An 18,918-nucleotide genomic window follows, 5' to 3' on the forward strand; every position below is an offset into this window, starting at 1 on the left:
TTGGTAGAATAGGTTTTTGATGTTTTGACAACTTCCTCTCTGTTTTTCCCCACTATGGAAAATGATCTGTTTAAACTTTCTATCTCTACTGTATTTTCCTTAAAAATGTTTTATTTCATCTAAGTTTGCATAAAGGTCTGCAAAGAGGTTGCCACACCTACAGGCTCTCCAGGTGATTCTGATACACACTGAAGTTTGAGAACCAGTGCCTATTCTCTGTACATTGAACGTATAAGCTTCTGAGACTATGTATTAGCAAGTTATCTTGTTTACTCCCCCTGAGACCTCCTCTCTGCTATTTCTTTTACCCTTCTATTTCTTTATACATATCCCCCACAGAATCTACTTTGTAGTATTATACGGGTTCTTTTCCCTTTTCTTCTTAAAAATTTAAAGATCTCTTGGTCAGGTCGATAAGTCTGTCAAACAGTTGCATAGTAACTGTTCCAGGCTTTTGAAACATCTTTACTTGCCAGGAGCCTGCTATTTGGGAAAATAGCTGTGAACCCAGGAAACTGATTTCCTTCTCAGTACTATGTACCTAGTCATCTATGGAGTTCCTGTAGCCACATTTTGGATTCAGAAAACATGGTCTCTACTGCCAGTTCTTTTGTCTTTTCCATGAACATGTGAGAGCTTTTGGAGACAGGTTTTGGCATTCCTCAGTTCACACTCTTTGCCTTCTGGATCAGCAAATATGGGGGAGGAACCAATGGATTTGCATGATGAGAATTGGCACCCATGGGTCACATCCTAGGGACCGTGTGAAGGATGCCATGGTTACCTCAGCATCTCTCTGTTATCACTTGTCCTGACCACCTGTTGCTTCTGGGAAAGTGAGAGGAGTCTTCTTCCACTTTCTTATACTGTAGAACCTGTTCAGTGTTCCATGGGCTGTGGGATACTTGTCAGAAACCACCAGAAGCACCGAGAGAATGGCCTTGTCTCAATTATGTTATTTAGTTCCAGGATTATGATATTTCTTCTATCCTTCCTATTTGGTGTCACTCTGTTCCATGTACCTCTTTCGTGGTATTGCTTTCTTCTGGTTGCTCAGAGCATGGGCTTTGCTTTCAGATCTGGGCGTGAATTCAAGCTCTGCCAGGTCCTAGCTGTGAGAAGTAATTTAACCTCCCTAATGCTCAGTTTCCTCATATTAAAATAATGTCCTCATCTTTAAGGTTTTGTTTGTAAAGTTCTTAGCATAGTGTATTCAACTAATAATATGAGGGGGTCTTCAAAAAGTTCATGGAAAATGCATACTATGATAAAACTATGCGTAGACTGCCAACTTTTTTTGTACCAAAATAAACTCATACTAATTTGTTATAATATGTCTGGACAGGATCTAGTTTGAGGCATTAAGAAGGATAAGACATTAGTTTGAAAAGAATCCCTATCAGAGCAACATAAATTCTGCAAAAACTGAAGCAAGAACAAACATCAAGTTTACGGTGAAGCTTGGCTGGAAGGATGGTGAATCACTGATGCTTCATGAAAAGTTTGAGGACAATGCCCTAAGGAAATCAGCAGTTTACAAAATACCTCGTTTTAATAAGGGACAAGATGATGTAGAAGATGAAGCCCACAGTGGCAGATAATCCACATCAATTTGCAAGAAAAAAAAAATTAATCTTGTTCAAGCCCTAATTAAAGAGGCCTGACGATTAACAGCAGGAACGCAGACGTCTCAGTTGGTTCAGCTTACACAATTCTGAACAATTACAGCTGAACAAACCTTCTGCTCGATGGGTGCCAAAACTGTTGCATCCAGATCAGCTGCAGACAAGGGCAGAGCTGTCAATGGAAATTTTAAACCAGTGGGATCAAGATCCTGAAGCATTTCTTCAAAGAACTGTAACTGGAGCTGAAACATGGCTTTACCAGTACGATACTGAATACAAAGCACAGTGGAGCCGTGGCCACCAAGAGGGGGAAGCAAAAGCAGACAGGTCAAGAGCAAAGGGCATGGCAACGGTTTTTTGGGATGCTCAAGGCATTTTGCTTGTTGACTTTCTGGAGGGCCAGAGAATCATAACATCTGCTCACTACAAGAGTGTTTTGAGAAAGTCAGTTTTAGTAGAAAAACACTGGGGAAAGGTTCATGAGAGAGTCCTTCTCTACCACGACAATGCTCCTGCTCATTCCTCTCCTAACAAGGGCAATTTTGCACAAGTTTCAGTGGGAAATCATTAGGCATCCACCTAACAGTCCTGATTTGGTGCCTTCTGACTTCTCTTCATTTCCTAATCTTAAAAAATCTTTAAGGGACACCCATTTTTCGTCAGTTAATAATGTAAAAAGACTGCATTGACATGGTTAAATTCTCAGGACCCTCAGTTCTTTAGGGATAGACTAAGTGGCTGGTATCATCACTTACAAAAGTGTCTTAAACTTGATGGAGCTTATGTTGAAAAATAAAGTTTATATTTTTTATTTTTATCTTTAGTTCTATTTTTCCACAAACTTTCTGAAGTCCCCTTGTATATATTGGTGCTATTATTGTTATTGTTGTTGGTTTTATTTCATCTTGACGAGGAACCCTCCTTCCAAAATAAACAGAATTCAGAGATGCAAGAAGCAGCATCTGCTATAAGCATAAGTAGATATAACTTGAGGTCACCTCAGACAGGAAACCAAAAATAGCAAATGCCCTATAGGTCAGCCATAGCTAGGTTCCAGATAAACTAATAGTCCTTTAAAATTCCTTTCTTAACTGTTCACATGGCTGCACGGTTTCGAGGAACCTATTTTAAATTGTTTACTGTTAACATAAAAAATAACAAGTAGAACTAAAAAGCAAGTAGATGTGGGTTGAGTTTATTCTCTTCACTTAGATCTTGCATACAAATGGTTTTTTCAAGGAGGCTGGTCTCCAGCCTTCGTGGCTGTTGCATCTGTTGTTCTTTGCTAAGAGTGTGAAAAAGGGAGGGTGAGGGAAGTTTGACCATCACAACTTGTGGGGATAAGGTCAGAAGAGGAAAGCCCTGCCGCACAGTCTGGAAAGGCGGTGGGGTGGCCACTTCTTGTGAAAAGGCTCTAGATGACTGATGGAAATGACTTCTCTCTATGCGGGGGTGGGGGGGTGGGGGTGGGGGGGCGGTTATTGAATTCATTCCCTGTTGCTATAACCTAGGTTGATTGTATCACTCTTATGAAGAGAGCTGGAAAATACCAGATTCTTTCCATCCAGTTTATCTTACTCAAAGGTCCTTGGGTTTCCAACAATCTTTATTAAGAATTTCTGGTTGTCTAGTAATCATTTTCAAATACATCAGTATTTCTTAACATTAGCTGGCTTACTCCTACACTTGGCCCAAAACAAGAGTGGGCATTGTGTTCCTTTTTGGCTTTAGAGAGGTGATTGCTTGTTGCATAATTTTTTTTTACTGCCCAAATGTGTTGTTGCTTGTTGATGTTTATAAGGCCTAATGCAGGACCTGGCCTGCCTTAGTCATCGCTTAGTAAGTGCTGGCCTCGGCTTTAACTAAAGTTAATTGCTTAGTAACTGCTGGGCTCCCCCCTTTAACTACAGTTAATTGCTCTGATTAGATCGAGGAGGATTAGCTATCTCTTTCCAGGTGAGAGGTATTGCAGGCTGATGAGCGCAGGTGACCTATCCTGCTCTTAACGTGGAGTAGAGAACAGGCTGCTATGACCTCGCCCACCTGGCTGAGCTGGCACCGTCATAACTACATGCTCAGCCCGGCCAGGGAGGACCTTACCTGGGAGTAGTTGGGTAAAGAAGCCACACCCTTGCTCTTGCCTCCTTCTGGCCTATTAGTCACGGCTGTGCAGCCAGGAAGAGACTTTTCACAGCTGGCTTCTTGTCTTCTAGGCCACCAAAGGAAAGGACCCGACTTCCGGGGCCAAGGACGGGAAGAGCCTCCTCAGCGGGCTGGCCACTGGGGAGTCCAGTTGGTCGCAGCACCGGCAGCGGCGCCTGCAGGACCATGGCAAGGAGAGGAAGGAGCTTTTCTCCACTACCGCCTCCCAGGTATGGGGGTGCTCCCAACACCCCCTGGGAATGCCCATGTGGCCACCGTGGAGCACTGTGGGGGGTTGGCCTGGTTGGTTTAATTGCTTGCTCTTTGGTTTGTATTTTGCTTGTCTCTTCTGTGGTCCCTTTTCCCTGCCCAGCATTTCTCTAAGTAGGGGCCAGAAAAGGCAAGCCTCTGGAAGTGTTCCCAGAAGGTGAGTCTGGGAGGAAGTTGGTTTGGGAACCCTTGCCTGTTAGTCCTTCCCTTTGGTTAACTGCATGTCAGCCCGTCACGGCTCTCTGAGACCCGGTTCCCTCGGTTTAACCCAGCGTGACAAGACTGACTTGATGGCAAAATCCTTTTCTCCTGCACCACCCGACGCCGGCTGCCTGGGTTGCTGCGCTGAGAGCCACTTGCTCACAGTGTGGCTCTGTAGCCCAGACCCTTCCTGTGCTGAGCCCTGGGTGCTTGAGACTTCCCCGCTAGGGAATGTGGCTCAGGGTCTGCTCTTTCTGGCAGTATAAGCTGCTTCTGTTTCCAGATAGTCTGGACTGAAGGTAGAAGTCCAAGGGATTTAGTGGTTCTCTTGCCCAAGTCACTGTCTTGACCATTCATCTCATAACTGGGGTTACCTGCCTATTTTAAAGGCATTTATGTCAGTTAACAGTCCAGTAGTGATTCTAGTTTGGTGGTAACAGACCTTAAGGCCCAGATGTCACGTTCTGTTCTGGCACTTTAGGATTAAAGATGACCTGGAGTCCAGCCATGGCCCCATAGGTCTGAGGTTCCTGTTTTTTGCTGTTGAACTTCTCTTGCTCCCCAAGGGAGTGCTTAGAGGAGCATCGGGAACCCCAGGGGTGGCAGAGAGCACTCTGACAGTTCCCCCAGGCCTTGGTTATGTGTGAATGTGCACGTAGTCATTGTGGTGGCAGACACTTGGTACCACAGGGAGTTAGAGACGGGGCAGCTGCGGACTCTCCAGCTGTTCTTGGGTCTCTGTCTTTATGCCTGGCCAGCTGCCTCAGTTTCTCACTCTGTCGGTGCCCTCTTCCCGGCAGAGATGCTGGCTGGCGGGTGGGGTAGAAATATTCATTCATTTGTTCATTTGTCCAGGGGGACAGGCTTGACCCTGGCCGACCTGGCTTCACATCCAAGTTCCACCCCTTGCCAGCCCTCTGACCTTGGGCAAGGTATTTAGCTTCTGCTTCCAATCAGTCTCCACAGTTGTGAAATGGGATAAATAATAGCATCTCACATGGTTTGGGGGAAGATGAAGTGAGAGAGGACCTGTAACACTGAGCACAGTTCCTGGCCCACAGTGGGCACTCACTAACTGGCATTTGTTATGCCTGGCCTATTGTCAAGGCAGGTTTGCATCCTGAGTCCCATCAGCTGTGACAAGGAGGGGCCCTCAGTGGAGCCTGTGAGTGGATGAGTGGAGCAGTCTCCAGGAAGGGGCTTTCGGGGGAGCGGGTGCCCCGCTCCACCAGGGCGGGTTAAGTGCTGTCCTGCAGCTCCGAGCTCTCCTCCAGACTCTGCAGCCACCAAGGGCCTCCAGGTGTGCGTCCCAGCTGACATGTCCCCGCTTTGCTGGCCACAGTGTGCAGAGAAGAAGCCGGAAGCTGGTGGCCCAGAGGCAGAGTCCTGCGCAGAGTTCCACATGGAGCCAGTGGAGCCGCTGACACGGGCTTTCGCAGCAGGCCCCGAGGGCGGCGGGGCCAACCCCGAGCGGCCCTTTATCGTGCTGGGGCAGGAGGAGTACGGAGAACACCATTCGTCCATCATGCACTGCAGGTGGGTTTGGGCCTGGGCCGGTGGAGAAAGTGCTGGGAAGCCTGGATTTTCAGGCCGTGTAGGTGGAGCTGTAGTTGGTAGAAGGATGAGGGAGAAAGGTGAAGGGATGGTCCCTGCAGGGCCATGGCCACCCCTGCAGAGTCAGCTGCCCCTCCGGGACCCTGCTTGCAACCGCCATTGAACTGCTCAGCCTCTCTGCCCTCTCTAATCATGTTTCTCTGAGTTTTAGGAACAGGTTACCCTTTATTTTAATCCCTAAGACTCAATCTTAATTTGCTTTATGTTGGTACTTTTAGGTAAATGTTTACCACTTACAAGTTTTTACTTAAACACGGTAAAAGCATGGCCTTTCAAGAAGAAACTCAGAGTCATGTTCAGGGGTAGGTGGGTTTCTTGTTTTGATGGCCCTGATGCTCTCTCAGGGGCCCTTGAGCTGTTCTGGAGTGAGACACAGGAAATCTAAATAGATTAACTCTCCACAGACTGCACGTGCCCCAGGGCAGGCACTGCTAGTCTTGCACTGTCCTGTCCCCGGTGTTTCCCACAGAGCTTGGCATATGATTAGGGCTTAGTAAGCGTTTCTTGGATGAATGAATGAATGAATGAATATTTCTAGAAATAGTCTACACCTGTCCTTTGTGAGTAGGCTTTTCAGGATTATTTTTCAGTACAGTAGGAAAGTCAGAAAAGAAAAGCGATCACTGGGTGTCAGTGAAGAGGAAGACAGATGAGGCCAGCATGCTGATGGCCCTTTTTCTTTCATCTCAGGGTGGATTGCTCCGGGAGGAGGGTGGCCAGCCTAGATGTAGATGGGGTCATCAAGGTATGGTCCTTCAACCCCATCATGCAGACCAAAGCATCATCCATCTCCAAGTCGCCGCTGCTCTCTTTAGAATGGGCCACTAAGCGGGACAGACTGGTGAGTGACGTTTGGCTTGTAGCACTTGCTTTGCGGTGTAAGTTGAAGGATTTCCTGGGGCTCTCTACAGCCTTAGCTGAAGCAGCCAAGCCACATCCCTCCCTTCTGTCCATTACTGGGGACTCAGAGGCCACACATCCGGGACTGGCCCAGCAGGCTCCTGTTTTGGGGTGGCAGTGAGGCTACTGGATTAACAAGAATTGAAATGAGCCGCTTGGGGACCTGGAGTACATGTTCCTGTCAGAGGGCGGGGGCTTCTTCCTGTCTGGTGGTCTTCACTGAGAGACCTGCTGACCTCGCCATCCGACACATTTAACCACATTCTCAGCTGTGCCCCTGCTGTGCATAGCCCTCCCATGCCAGTTCCCAAGAGAGCTGCCTATCCTGTGGGGTGGCGACAGGTCACATTGCCCCCAGGAATAGTGCAGTGATCTTCTTCTCTGGACTTTAATGTTTGAGACAGGAATTGTAGTTAATGAGGTAAACCTGATTTATGGTTTTTTCTTTCATTCTGTTTTACAGGGATCATACCATTTAGTCCAAGGGGCAAACCCTGTTTTTCTTTTTTTTTAAAAGCTCACAGCACCTGGGGATTCCCAGGAGGTCTCCTATCCAAGTACTAACTAGGCCCAACCCTGCTTTACTTCCAAGATCAGACGAGATCCGGCATATTAACATTTTCCTGTCTTTTGACAGCTGAAGGAATTATCCTTATGGCACTAGGATCTAGGGCTTGCCCTGTATCGGTGGTAATTTGCCATGCGATTGCTGAGGTCCCAGTCTAGCTCATATTCCTGGGGGTACCCTCATTCTTGGGCTACTGCTGGAGGTATTTGTTATTATCTGTGAGGCTTTTTACCAAATAAATCACAAGTTTCTGAAGGCAAGGATAGCGTCTTTTATTCTTTTCTGGAGGCCTTCACAGTCCCAGAGCCAAAGCTATACCCTGAAAAGGGAGTTGGGGCAGTCCGCCAGACCCCGTAACCAGCCAGGGCCAGTCCCCGTGTAGGAGCTGTGGGGAGACCAGGAGCAAACAGGAAGGGTTAGACAGCAGGGACTTCAAACTGAACAGAAGGGGGATGATGAGAGGGTCTTGTTGAACCAGCCAGAACACTTCCTGCTCTATCTGAGGGGATGCGTCTCTCGTTCCACAGATGCCTTTTCAGGTCAGCCCAAATATCTTTAATTTTTAAGCGAGGTCCTTTGTAGCCAGATTTCCCCTTGCTGGAGGAGGGGCCTCACCCCTGCAGCCTGCTCAGCCCCACTTGCACCTCATGGAGTGGTCTCCCTGACCAGCCTGAGCCTGGGCTGTCCTTCTCACTGCCCCTTCTTCCTATTGAAGCTCCTGCTGGGCAGTGGTGTGGGGACGGTGCGTCTTTACGACACAGAAGTCAAGAAGAATCTCTGTGGGATCAACATCGACGACGAGATGCCCAGGTGAGCTGGGGGCTCCTCCCCCTACCACCATGGCTGCCCCGTCTCCTGCAGCAGGATCAGCCTCAGAGCCAAGGCCACCTGCCCTCTGACCCTGCCCATGTGTATTGCAGGATCCTGTCTCTCGCCTGCAGCCCCAGCGGGGCCTCTTTCGTCTGTTCGGCTGCAGCTCCAAGCCTCACCTCCCACGTGGACTCCTCGGCACCAGACATCGGCAGCAAGGGCATGAACCAGGTTCCTGGCAAGCTGCTGCTGTGGGACACGAAAACCATGAAGCAGCAGGTACAGGACCCATGGGTCTCCGCTGTGGCTGGGCATGCTGCCAGAGGGCACGTTGCCTGCGCTCTGCGCTCTGCTCCATGGTGTTGCTGACGAGTCTCTTCCCACCTCTTTGCCATGGTGTCCTCAGATTTTTGATTTTGAGAAAATTTCAAAGTTTGTGTTCAAAAGTAGTATACTCCAGTTGGGCCAAATGTTAGTAACTTAAGTCATTCAGAAACATGCCACAAACTTAGAAATCACCCAGAACCTACTAGAGGGCTCTTGTGGTTTATTTTTTAGGACAGGACTCTTGTGTCCTTCTGACTCTTTGTTAACTTAGAATTGCATGAGAATTACAGCAGCAGCCAGCGGTAGTGAGGACACATTTATATTCCTATGGCGTGACAGCTGGCCAGGCAGCCTGGGCGCTTTCTCTGGGCACCTGGCCCACCCTCGTCAGAGCTGAGGACCTTCTCCCACCTGGAACAGTCATAGATGCCTTCATCTGTCACTCTAGGCCCTAGAGAAATTAAATGATGTTAAACTCACCTGTTTAGAAGGCAATGATGTTTCTTACTCAATAGTTTCAATCCTCAAAAGTGGTGTGGCCCTTATGTTAAACACATTGTTTCTTGATGCTACTGGACTCTCAGGGTCCTTACAGATGGGCTGTGTTCCAAATATCCAATTTGTGCCTTCCTGAGTCTGCCTGTAGAGATGGTCTGTGTCCCACTGGGAAGTCTGTAAGGGCCACGTCTGAATTCTTGATCTCCACTCCCTGCTACCTCTGCCCCTCCTCTCTAGTTTTCCTCACCTCGGAAAACACATCCCACTTAGAAACTGGGCATCTTTCCAGACTTGTCCTTCTCCCTCTGATGACACGATCACATGAGCAAACGCTGTTGTATTAGTCAGGGTTCTCCAGAGAGACAGAACCACTAGGATATGTATATAAATATATGAGAGGGGATTTATTAGGGGAATTGGCTCACACGATTGTGAATGCTGAATGGTCCCATGATAGGCCATCTGCAAACTGGATGCCGGTAGCATGGCTCAGTCCAATCTGGAAGCCTCAGAACCAGGGAAGTCGATGATGTGATTCTCATTCTGAGGCCTAAAGGCCTGAGAGCCAGGGGTGCCGCTGTTGTAAGTCCTAGAACCCAAAGGCTGAAGAGTCTTGAGTTCAGATGTCCATAGACAGGAGAGAAGAGTGGATCTTGGCTCTAGTGGAAATAGAGTGAGAGATTCTCCTTTTCCTCTGTTTTTGTTCTCTCTGGGTCCCCAACAGATTGGACGGTGCCCACCCATATTGAGGGCAAGATCTTTCCCACCCAGTCCACTCAGGCTCACAATCTTTCTTCTGGAAACACCCTCACAGACATACCCCAAAATAAAGCTTTATCAGGTTTCTAGGTATTTTTTAACCCAGTAAAATTGACACCTAAAATTAACCATCACAGCCATCAGTGCTGCCTCCAAAATGTATTTCCCATCTGACCACTTCTCTGTATTTCAAGGGACACTCTTGAGACCAGTCTCCAGTGCCCCTCAGTGGGACAGCTGCAGGATCCCCTGCTGTGGCCCCTTCCACAGTCCTCTCCACCAGTTTCGTTCTGTTCCTCTTTGTCCGTGGCTTCTTGCTATTTTCCTGCAAAGCTCTTATCATGATTTGTAATTTTATGCTTACTTATTATTTTCAAATTAATTTAATATTGAATACATACAAAAGAATATTGGAATCATAGGTGTATGGTATAATGAGAGGAGAAACAGTCAGATGAGCACTGTGTACCCATCAGTTTAAAAGCAGAGCATTACCAGTAGTTTCTGTGCTTGTGTGTGCCCCTCCCCAGTCTGTCTCCTTTCCCCTTCTCGAGAGATCTTGCTCGATGAAGTGGTATTCCCTGCTGGCAACATGACTGCAATAGGAATTCGTCTGGTATGCACTCTGAGTGCAGTGCAGGTGGCTGAGATGGATTGCTCATTTTATACCTGAGCAAACATGGACTGTGGGCTCTGTGGAAGCCAGAGTGTCTACAGGCACAGAGACCTTGCCTCGCAAGAACACAGGAGGTCACAGAACAGCACTTAGGCAAAGGCTCGGATCCCTATTTCTGGGAGAAGGTCACGTAAGGGAGGAGCTGGCAGAAGACTTAGCCTTGGGGTGCCTGTGTGTTTGTCTGAGTTGGAATCAGACGCATGGGGCTGCAGTGATGGTCTGCTAATCGTGTTTGTGTTTTGTTTGAACAGCTCCAGTTCTCCTTGGATCCAGAGCCTGTTGCTATCAACTGCACAGCCTTCAATCACAACGGGAACCTGCTGGTCACAGGGGCGGCCGACGGTGTCATCCGGCTGTTTGGTATGCAAAGTGTGCTTGTGACAATCCTGGTCCCCTCTTTAGGTGTCCCAGAGAAGAGAGTGGGATTTTTTGCTAGCGGGACCAGAGGTTGCTGCAAAACCCCGATTTCAGATGTGTGTGCTAGAGCTTAACTTTGGCCAGAGATTCCCAAACACTCACTGTAATCAGTGTGCATATGGGTTGTGTTGATAGATGCGCGAGGGGTGGGGCTCAGTGGGCCTTTACCTTGAGCTTGTCCCTGAGCTCATCCTGAGTCCTCAGCACCTGTGGGAGCCAGCAGGACACGTGAGGGTGACACCGTCCTGTCCACTGGCTTCGGGTGGTTCATTCTCCTCATGAAAGCATCAGAACAGTGCTGCTTAACTAGGGGCGTGTGTCAGAATCAGCTGGCTTGCTGTTTACAAATCCCCAGGAGACATCCCCAGCGTCCAGGATGGGACTAGGTGACTGTGTCTTTAATAGATCCCCAGGGTGCCCTAGGGGGAAGTCACGGATGAGCCCCAGCTTCCCCTAGGGATTCCCAAACCTCACTTGTGACCCACTGAAAGAAGCTACTTCTGCAGCCCAGAGGCAGCCTGGCCTCTTGGGCAGGGGTCAGCTCTGTGACACCTGTTGGGACCAGGAGGCCCTGGGCATCTGGAGCAGCTGTCACCCTGAGCAGAGGGCAAGAGGGGCTCCTGCTGGGGGCGTTGCCCCCCATGGTGCCGGGCTGGGGACTGAACGGCATCTCCTTGCCTCAGATATGCAGCAGCACCAGTGCGCCATGAGCTGGAGGGCTCACCGCGGTGAGGTCTACTCTGTGGAGTTCAGCTACGATGAGAACGCTGTGTACAGCATTGGCGAGGATGGCAAGGTGGGCACCTTCCGGATGCAGGGCAGAGGGCGCCACAAGAACGTGCTGGGCTGGGTTTGGATACTGACCGTGCTGTTGGCTAGCTCTGAAACCGTGGGCTGCTCTGTGCGCCTTGGTCTTATCTTCTGTAAAACAGAGATGAAGCAGTCGTCCGTCTCAGAACACCTTTGAGTATTGAGTGAGTTCAGCAGGAGTTGGCTATCCTTGTGAAAGGGAGCACCAGGTCCTGCCTCCTGTCGTAGCAAAAGGGACTCATCTTGGTGTGGATGGGTCCATGGGGTCTGGATTTGGGGCAAGGATATGCCTTAGTGAACTTGGTAATTGGCTGGTCACAGCACAGATTCATAGTTTGCTAAGGGGCTGGGGATAGCTCCCCAGAGGCATACAGGCCTGAACAGAGTCCAAAGATGTCAAAAGGAAGTCAGGAAAAAAAAGTAAATGCTGCTTGGAGAGTCCCTCTGTGGAACAGTGACTGCCTTGGAAAGGGCGCAGGGGTAGGGCAGAGGGAGAGAAGGGCTGGCTTTTCCATGTGTGCTGTCCTGTGTCCTGGATTCTACACTCCTTACCTGTGATAGCCGCTGAAAACAGTCATTACAAAATAACTTCTGCATTTGAAGACTATGGAAAGGGATTTTTCAAATTAAACCTCGGCTTTCTGTTTATGTGGGTCGGATTCCCAGTGAAGAGGCGGTCATAGCCAAGTAGCCTGTCCCCAGGGCAGGCTAAACAGATCATCTACAGTACATGTAAATGAAGCGAAGCTATAACTCATCGCCCAATGTTCGATTGATTGTACTGCTGATAAACTGGAAATATATTTGGAATTTGTCCTCTGTACTCAAGTCAGCAGAATCTAGTTGGGTTCTAACTCTGGTAACAACATTGATAATAATAATAATGGTGGCACTTGAAGTATTCCCCTTGCTTGAGAGACCAGGGATCCATGTAAAGCTAGTTTCTGTCCCTTTTTTCTCCTGGGGTCAGGCCAGAGGGAAAGTGAAGGGTTGAACTGTTTTTCTAGATCTTCTTCCCTAAAAAATGCTTAAATCGTGTTGGCAAGAGAGGGATTGTGGGTAGCCTGTGGGCCCATCACCCCAAGCTCCTCTTCTGCCTCTGGCACTTGAAAGGCTTCTTCACAGGGGTCAGAACTGTGGCCAGGGAGGTGGGTCGCCCTGGCCAGCCCTGCTGAGAGCCCTCTGCTTGTGCTTTCTCACTGTAGTTCATCCAATGGAACATCCACAAGAGTGGCCTGAAGGTGTCTGAGTACGGCCTCCCTGCGGACGCCACGGGCCCCTTTGTGCTGTCGGGTTACAGTGGCTACAAGCAGGTTCAAGTCCCCAGAGGCCGCCTCTTTGCTTTTGACTCGGAGGGCAATTACATGCTGACTTGTTCTGCCACCGGAGGTGTCATATACAAGGTAACTGGGTGGGGGTGTCGTGGTGGGGAGGCCTTTGACAGGGTGGACAGTGCCAGAGCCTCCTTGCTGCAGGCCGGGCTGATTCTCAGCTCAGGTGGAGAAGGTGGGACTGGGGTGGAACAGTCGGCCGTCTTCCTCTCTGCTGTCCGTTCACTGTCCTTGGATGAGATCTGCCCTTTTTTGCCTCCATTCCTTGGGAGTAATTCCTATTATAGACAACGTTAAGGATTAAGGAGAAGAGTTGGGAAGTGCTGAGATGGGGGAACACACCCTCAAATTTTCAGCGTGTTTGGTTTCCATGCTGCCAGATAGGGGCGTGCTACTGGTTTATCGTAGTTACTCTAATCTGGTACAGATTTATTATTTTTTTTGGAGGTCTCACAGGTCGAGTACATCACAGTTCATGTTTGAGACAGAAATTGGAGGGTGAGATTTGCGAAACCACGATGTAAGATTCTCCCATTGTTTTTGTCCCTCAGTTTACACATTTGTTTTGATTCTCACGTCAGAGCTTCTCTGTTTCATGTACTTTTTTTGTATAATTGTACGAGCTTATTAGCATCTTCTGTTCCACTGGTATTATCAAGTAGAGAAGTGATGAGGATTTGTGTTATAGCCTACACTCGTATGTCTGGTACCAAGTGAATTCAGCTCTTAGGCCTGGTGTTAATTTTTAACTATTTGCCTGATGGTGGTGAGTCTGCAGATATGAAGAGTCATACAAGGTGGAATATTCTCAGTGTGTCATCCTTAGCTCATTGATCGGTCAACAGCATGTGTTTTGGACAGAATCGTGTGCCAGGCCTTGTTCTAGGTGCTGTGGAGTGTACCAAGGAGAAGCAAACTGGGATCTCTGCTTTCCCGGGGCTCACACTGCAAGTAGAAAGAGACCCAGCACCAACACTGGGGGAACAGTGCAGTGAGAGGAGGAGGCTGGGTGGAGGCTGAGTCCTCAGGGCAGACCCTTGGGTCAGAGGCCTTAGAAAAAGGAGGAGGAGCTGGGTAGAGGGGGAGGAAGGCCGGCCTGGGGCCCTCCATGGGCAGAGGTGGGTGCTGGGCCTGTAGGCGGTGACCTGAAGCATACGCAGTGAAATCTGGGGCTGTCGTCTGTAGGGTGTCCCTTTTCTACAGAGCATGGTGGCTCTTGCCCTCTCCTTAAAAATTAGCTCCATAATTTCTGCTAACCGCATATCTCCCAGTGGAGATACTGTACAAAGCTTTCAGTTTACAAGCCTGCTTTTATTCTTTAAAGGTTTGTTTAGTTGAGTTTCAGGCAGGCTGTGCTCTGCTGTCTGAATGGCTATGTGTGTGCACATATGTATTTTATTTTTAATCATGCTGGTCTTTGTCATTTTGCCCTGGTCAGTTTATATGATTTGCAGTCAGACTTGCTCTATAACCAATTAATGGTTTGAAAGATTTTACTGTGTGTGGTTTTTAAAATATCAATGAGGTCTCATTACTTAAGGAATATTCAGAACTTTAGAGCACATTTTTTGCAATCTATAAACAACTTAATTTATGAGTTTTATAAGTGTTTTCTCCAGGAAGGCTGAATACCTCAACGTCTCTTGCCCATGGACATTACTTATGGTAGTATCAATAGCAATTCAGTTTTCTCCAAGTCTCTTCCTTCCCTCTCAGCACCTGACTCTTCACACATGTGCGTGTGCTTGTGGATGGCTAGTGCTGCTGGGCCAGAGGACAGCTGTGTCTCTACATTCATCCAGGACTACCTATGCCTGGCACTGTTTGGGGACGGCAGGCTGGCCACAATGCAAGAGAGTGTATTCTCCGGGATGGAAGCGAACCTTAAACAAATAAGCAGACACATGACCAAATGTCAGGTGGTGACAAGTGATGCTGTAAGAACGACTGGGGTGGGTGCAGGAGGCACTAGCTCACAGCAAGTTCGAGGCAGCAGAGAAAACTCCATCTCTTAAGGAGCTTCACTGGGACTTGTTTCCCACTTAACATGGACTAACTGAAGTTGGGAAAGTGAAGGCATTTCCTGGTCCAAGAAGTTAAACAGACTTCTGGAAAGGTGGGCCTGTGTGACCTCAGATTGGGTGGAAGTCCTCAGGTTTGAGGCAGTTTGACCACCAAAAGTGGAGAAAGAGGATGTGTTTGTAAGTGACGTTTGCTGACACCCCCTTCTCTCTCCTGTCCTCTTGCAGCTGGGTGGTGATGAGAGGGTTCTGGAGAGCTGCTTGAACCTGGGTGGCCACCGGGCCCCTGTGGTCACTGTGGACTGGAGCACCGCCATGGACTGTGGGACCTGCCTCACCGCCTCCATGGATGGCAAGATCAAGCTGACCACCCTCCTGGCCCACAAACTCTGATGGAACTGCCCTGAGGGACACCCATGCAGCAGTATTATCCTGGGGGCGGGGTGGGGGGGTAGATATAAGACAGGAAAGTGAGACACTCCACTTCCAGTCCCTGCCCATGCAGCGAATATGCAGGGAAAGACTGTCCAGGGCCTGGACAATGTCCAGCTGTGGTGACTGGGATAGGAGCCGTACAGAAAAGGTGGCATGTGCTTCCCAGAGACCACTATGGTGGGCTGTGCCAGAAACACACTTCACCTGCGGGAGGAAAGCTCAGGAAGGAGGAGAGAGATTGTGATGGCTGCTGTGTTGGCCCAGGAGAGACTGACAGTATTTTGTGTATATATTTGCTCATCTTTTTTTAAAAAAAGAATACTCTTGTGGTCACCTGCTGTCTCTTTTTCAGATGTGTGTGTCATTTTGCCTTGGTGACAGTGAGCTGTGGGCTCCCTGCCCCTGGCCCAGCAGGTTTGCCTGCTGCCTTGTCACAGAGGTGGGACGCAGGCGCATGGCTTGCTGTCCTGTTGCGCTGGGTTACTGAGATTTTGCGGTTCCTATTTCTCTGGGCTCAAGTCAAGGCCAGAGTGTTCTTTCTCTTCCCTGGGAGTTGGCAGCTTTTGTTGCAGAAGCTTCTCCAGATGAGGGCAGAGACTGAGGTCTCTGCAGCTGGCTCCCCGTCCATCCCGGTGGCTGCATTTTCCCAGGAGCTCTTTCATTTGGTGGCTCCTATCATTTGTCCATGAGGCTGAATGGTGCTAACTGCCTCCGCCCTCTGCTGGAGGATCAGAGCAAGTCGGCTAAGTAGCTTGGTGGGCACGTGGGGTTCAGGTCCTACCAGTGGTGTCTACACCCCTGCCCAGGACTTGTCCTCTAATCCCTGGCTGGGTGGGACCGTGGAGAGGCAGGTCCTCCCACAGGCACAGAGGAACAAGAGAACCACTCCTCTTCTCCTTGCATTTCCCAGCTGAGGCAGACCTCGTGAGAGGAGCCTCGATGGGATTGGTGGGCCTGGGCCTTGGGCTCTGACACTTGTCACCAAGCTAGTGGAGGCTGCTGCCACAAGCTCCTCGGAACAGTCATTTTATAGTCTCCTTGGGCACCAGCCCGGTTCTGGGAGCACAGGGCTGGAGTGGGGACCCTCCTCGTTACCTACTTTGGGAAAAGCAAGAAGAAATGGTGCTACAGCTGGGAGGTGAGGAAATGGGGGGGTACTTATGTGGCTTGGTTATGAGGACGCACCAGAGACTTAGTAGTAAGTAGTCACTTACCCATTTTTATGCATTTCCACCCTGGTAATCCTCTCCTCAAATGAAGAAAACCAAGACTTTTGTTATCTTTCCCATCTTCGGCATTGAAACAGCAACCTTATTTATCTTACCCAGTGATTCTGTAGGACATTTAAAAAGTGGTCATGCGTTTCATTTGAGTAAGAATTTGTTTAACTTTTCCTCTCTTCATCTCAAAGTTTCTCTCATTACCCATTCTTTCCTCTCAATATGGTCTCCACAGCTTGCAGAAACAGCTTTAAAGACCGCAGACACACAAAAAACACTTGAATCCCTGGTGTTCCTCCCTGACCCACCCCTTACCCCCTCCAGGATGACCTCTCACCCACAAATAAAGCATATCAAAACTTAAACTTTTCTCCCCTTCACAATATCTGCTGGGCATCTGCCCATGAGCCCAGACTAGACTCCTCCATTATCTTGGGCGAGGGCAGCGTAGAAGAAAGCCATCTAGCCAGTCCAAGCCTCGGTCCCCTGAGCCGCACACCTGCCAGGTGTTGACCCTCTGCTCTGGCCTGGGCGGTGCTGACACAGGTGCCTCTCGCCATTTCCCTCCCTTGCCCGGTGCCTGCGCTGGCCTGCTGCTGCTCCCGGGCCTCAGGCCGAAATCCAGCCCCCTGAGCACGACATCCAAATGCTTCAGGAGTTCAACATGATGTTTTGAGGTACAAGAGGGGTCTTAAAGTTCATGGAAAGATTCTGTTTTTCCATAAACTTCTTGAAGTACCCTCATATATACATTGTAGAATGGTTAATCTAGCTAATTGACAGATACATTACCCCCCACGATAAACAGAATTTTATGTTTAAAAACAAAAAAACCCCAAATGCTTCAGGTGTTCACTCCATGCATGCACATCACACAGTTGGGTGGGAGTGGGTTTGCTACCTGCTTGGTCGGGGGAGAGGTCTTTCTTCAAGCTTTTCACACAGGCACACAGGTTTCCCGCTCTTCAGACCTCATTTTTCAACTGGCTATAAGAGGTTTTAAGAAGAGAAATGTGCAGGGGTGGTTATGTTAAAGATAAGATTATTCAGTGATACTTGTTAAAGCACAGTAAGAAACGTTATTCAGGACCATGATAGGCATAGAATAGGGACCACTGCAGTGGGGTCTCGCAGTTGGGGAGAGAGTGGGCTTGACCCTGAATTCAGCATGGACAAGTTGGAATTTATAGCCAAGTGGCGGGGGAGTGGTCAGTGGATGGAAGATCACTGAGAGGAAGCAGGGGTGAGGGGGATTCTGGCTAAACCAACCTAACAGGATTCTTGCTGAAGACAGGCCAGGGGGATCAGATATCACCTGAGGATGGTGGAGGGTGAGGAACCTGATCAGATGTTGATCAGATACCAAGGATGGGGGGTTTTGCTAAACTGACTTAGCAGGGCTCTTTGCTAAAACTAGATTTTACAAAGTGCACAGATGAACCTAGCAGAAGATTCTGAAGCCTGAGTAAAATGTAGCCAAGCAAAGAAATTTTATTAGTTCTACTAAGAGCCAAGTAGTTTCTGTTCCTTTATTCACAAAACGTTTCTCCATGCCAGCCCCAGATCTACTTGGGTTTGTACTGGCTCACGGCTTGTGAGAGCTAGAACTCAAGGGGCCAGTGGCTCTCCTACCTTCGTGGTGGCAGAGGAGAAGCAGGTCCTGCCAGAGGGGGCTGCCCTGAAGAGGGTGGGGGCTTGCCTGGTTCAGCTGCAGCTAAACTGACCCCAACTGTGGCAGGTTGGTTTTGTAACCTGCAACTAGTGACTTATCTCCCTTAGGCCTTGATTTATTCAAACTTTCCCTACCCAGCCTACTTCCCTAGGACTGAGGATTAGTATTCAAGGAGAGCGGTGAAAATGCTTTAGAGAAACCAAAGGCTCTGTTCAGGTAGAAGGGACAGCCCCCGACTCCAGAGTGGGGGGTCTCCAAGCTCTGTATCCCCCCGATACATAGATAGTAATATTCTGTTACTAGCTGACTTGCTGTATATCACATTTCAAATAACTGTCTTGATTTCTCGTTTGGGGAGCAGACTGTCAGATCTGACTATTTTTACCGCGAAATGTAGAGGAAGGCCTCACCTGTCACTGCTTGTACTGGCGTTTTCAGTGTTGTCTCTGACCTGGGGGTTTCTTCCCTTGCCTCTTTAAGCTGCTTTAAGCCACGAATGTGATTTTCATTAAAACTCGAAGCTAACTTCAGTGTTAACTGCAAAGCTCAGCAGCTGGCTGACAGCAAACCAGCGGGGATAGCGGGGATAGCGGGGCAGCGTGATGGAGCCGCCAATCTCAGT

At 48.9% G+C, this 18,918-nt stretch overlaps 1 protein-coding gene across 1 annotated transcript in view; it reads left to right on the forward strand.

The window, feature by feature from the left end:
• WDR91 (WD repeat domain 91) overlaps positions 1–15,688 on the forward strand; it is a 32,786-nt gene extending 17,098 nt beyond the window's left edge. Inside the window, exons 7-15 of the mRNA XM_063100145.1 lie at positions 3,839–3,997; positions 5,581–5,774; positions 6,543–6,693; positions 8,036–8,130; positions 8,241–8,409; positions 10,642–10,750; positions 11,491–11,603; positions 12,823–13,020; positions 15,198–15,688. Coding sequence (XP_062956215.1) covers positions 3,839–3,997; positions 5,581–5,774; positions 6,543–6,693; positions 8,036–8,130; positions 8,241–8,409; positions 10,642–10,750; positions 11,491–11,603; positions 12,823–13,020; positions 15,198–15,362 — 1,353 coding nt within the window. The 3' untranslated portion in view covers positions 15,363–15,688. The remainder of the gene's footprint in view (positions 1–3,838; positions 3,998–5,580; positions 5,775–6,542; positions 6,694–8,035; positions 8,131–8,240; positions 8,410–10,641; positions 10,751–11,490; positions 11,604–12,822; positions 13,021–15,197) is intronic.
• The last annotated feature ends 3,230 nt before the right edge of the window (positions 15,689–18,918 follow it).

The sequence above is a fragment of the Cynocephalus volans genome, chromosome 6 (assembly GCF_027409185.1).
Source record: "Cynocephalus volans isolate mCynVol1 chromosome 6, mCynVol1.pri, whole genome shotgun sequence".
NCBI lineage: Eukaryota > Metazoa > Chordata > Mammalia > Dermoptera > Cynocephalidae > Cynocephalus > Cynocephalus volans.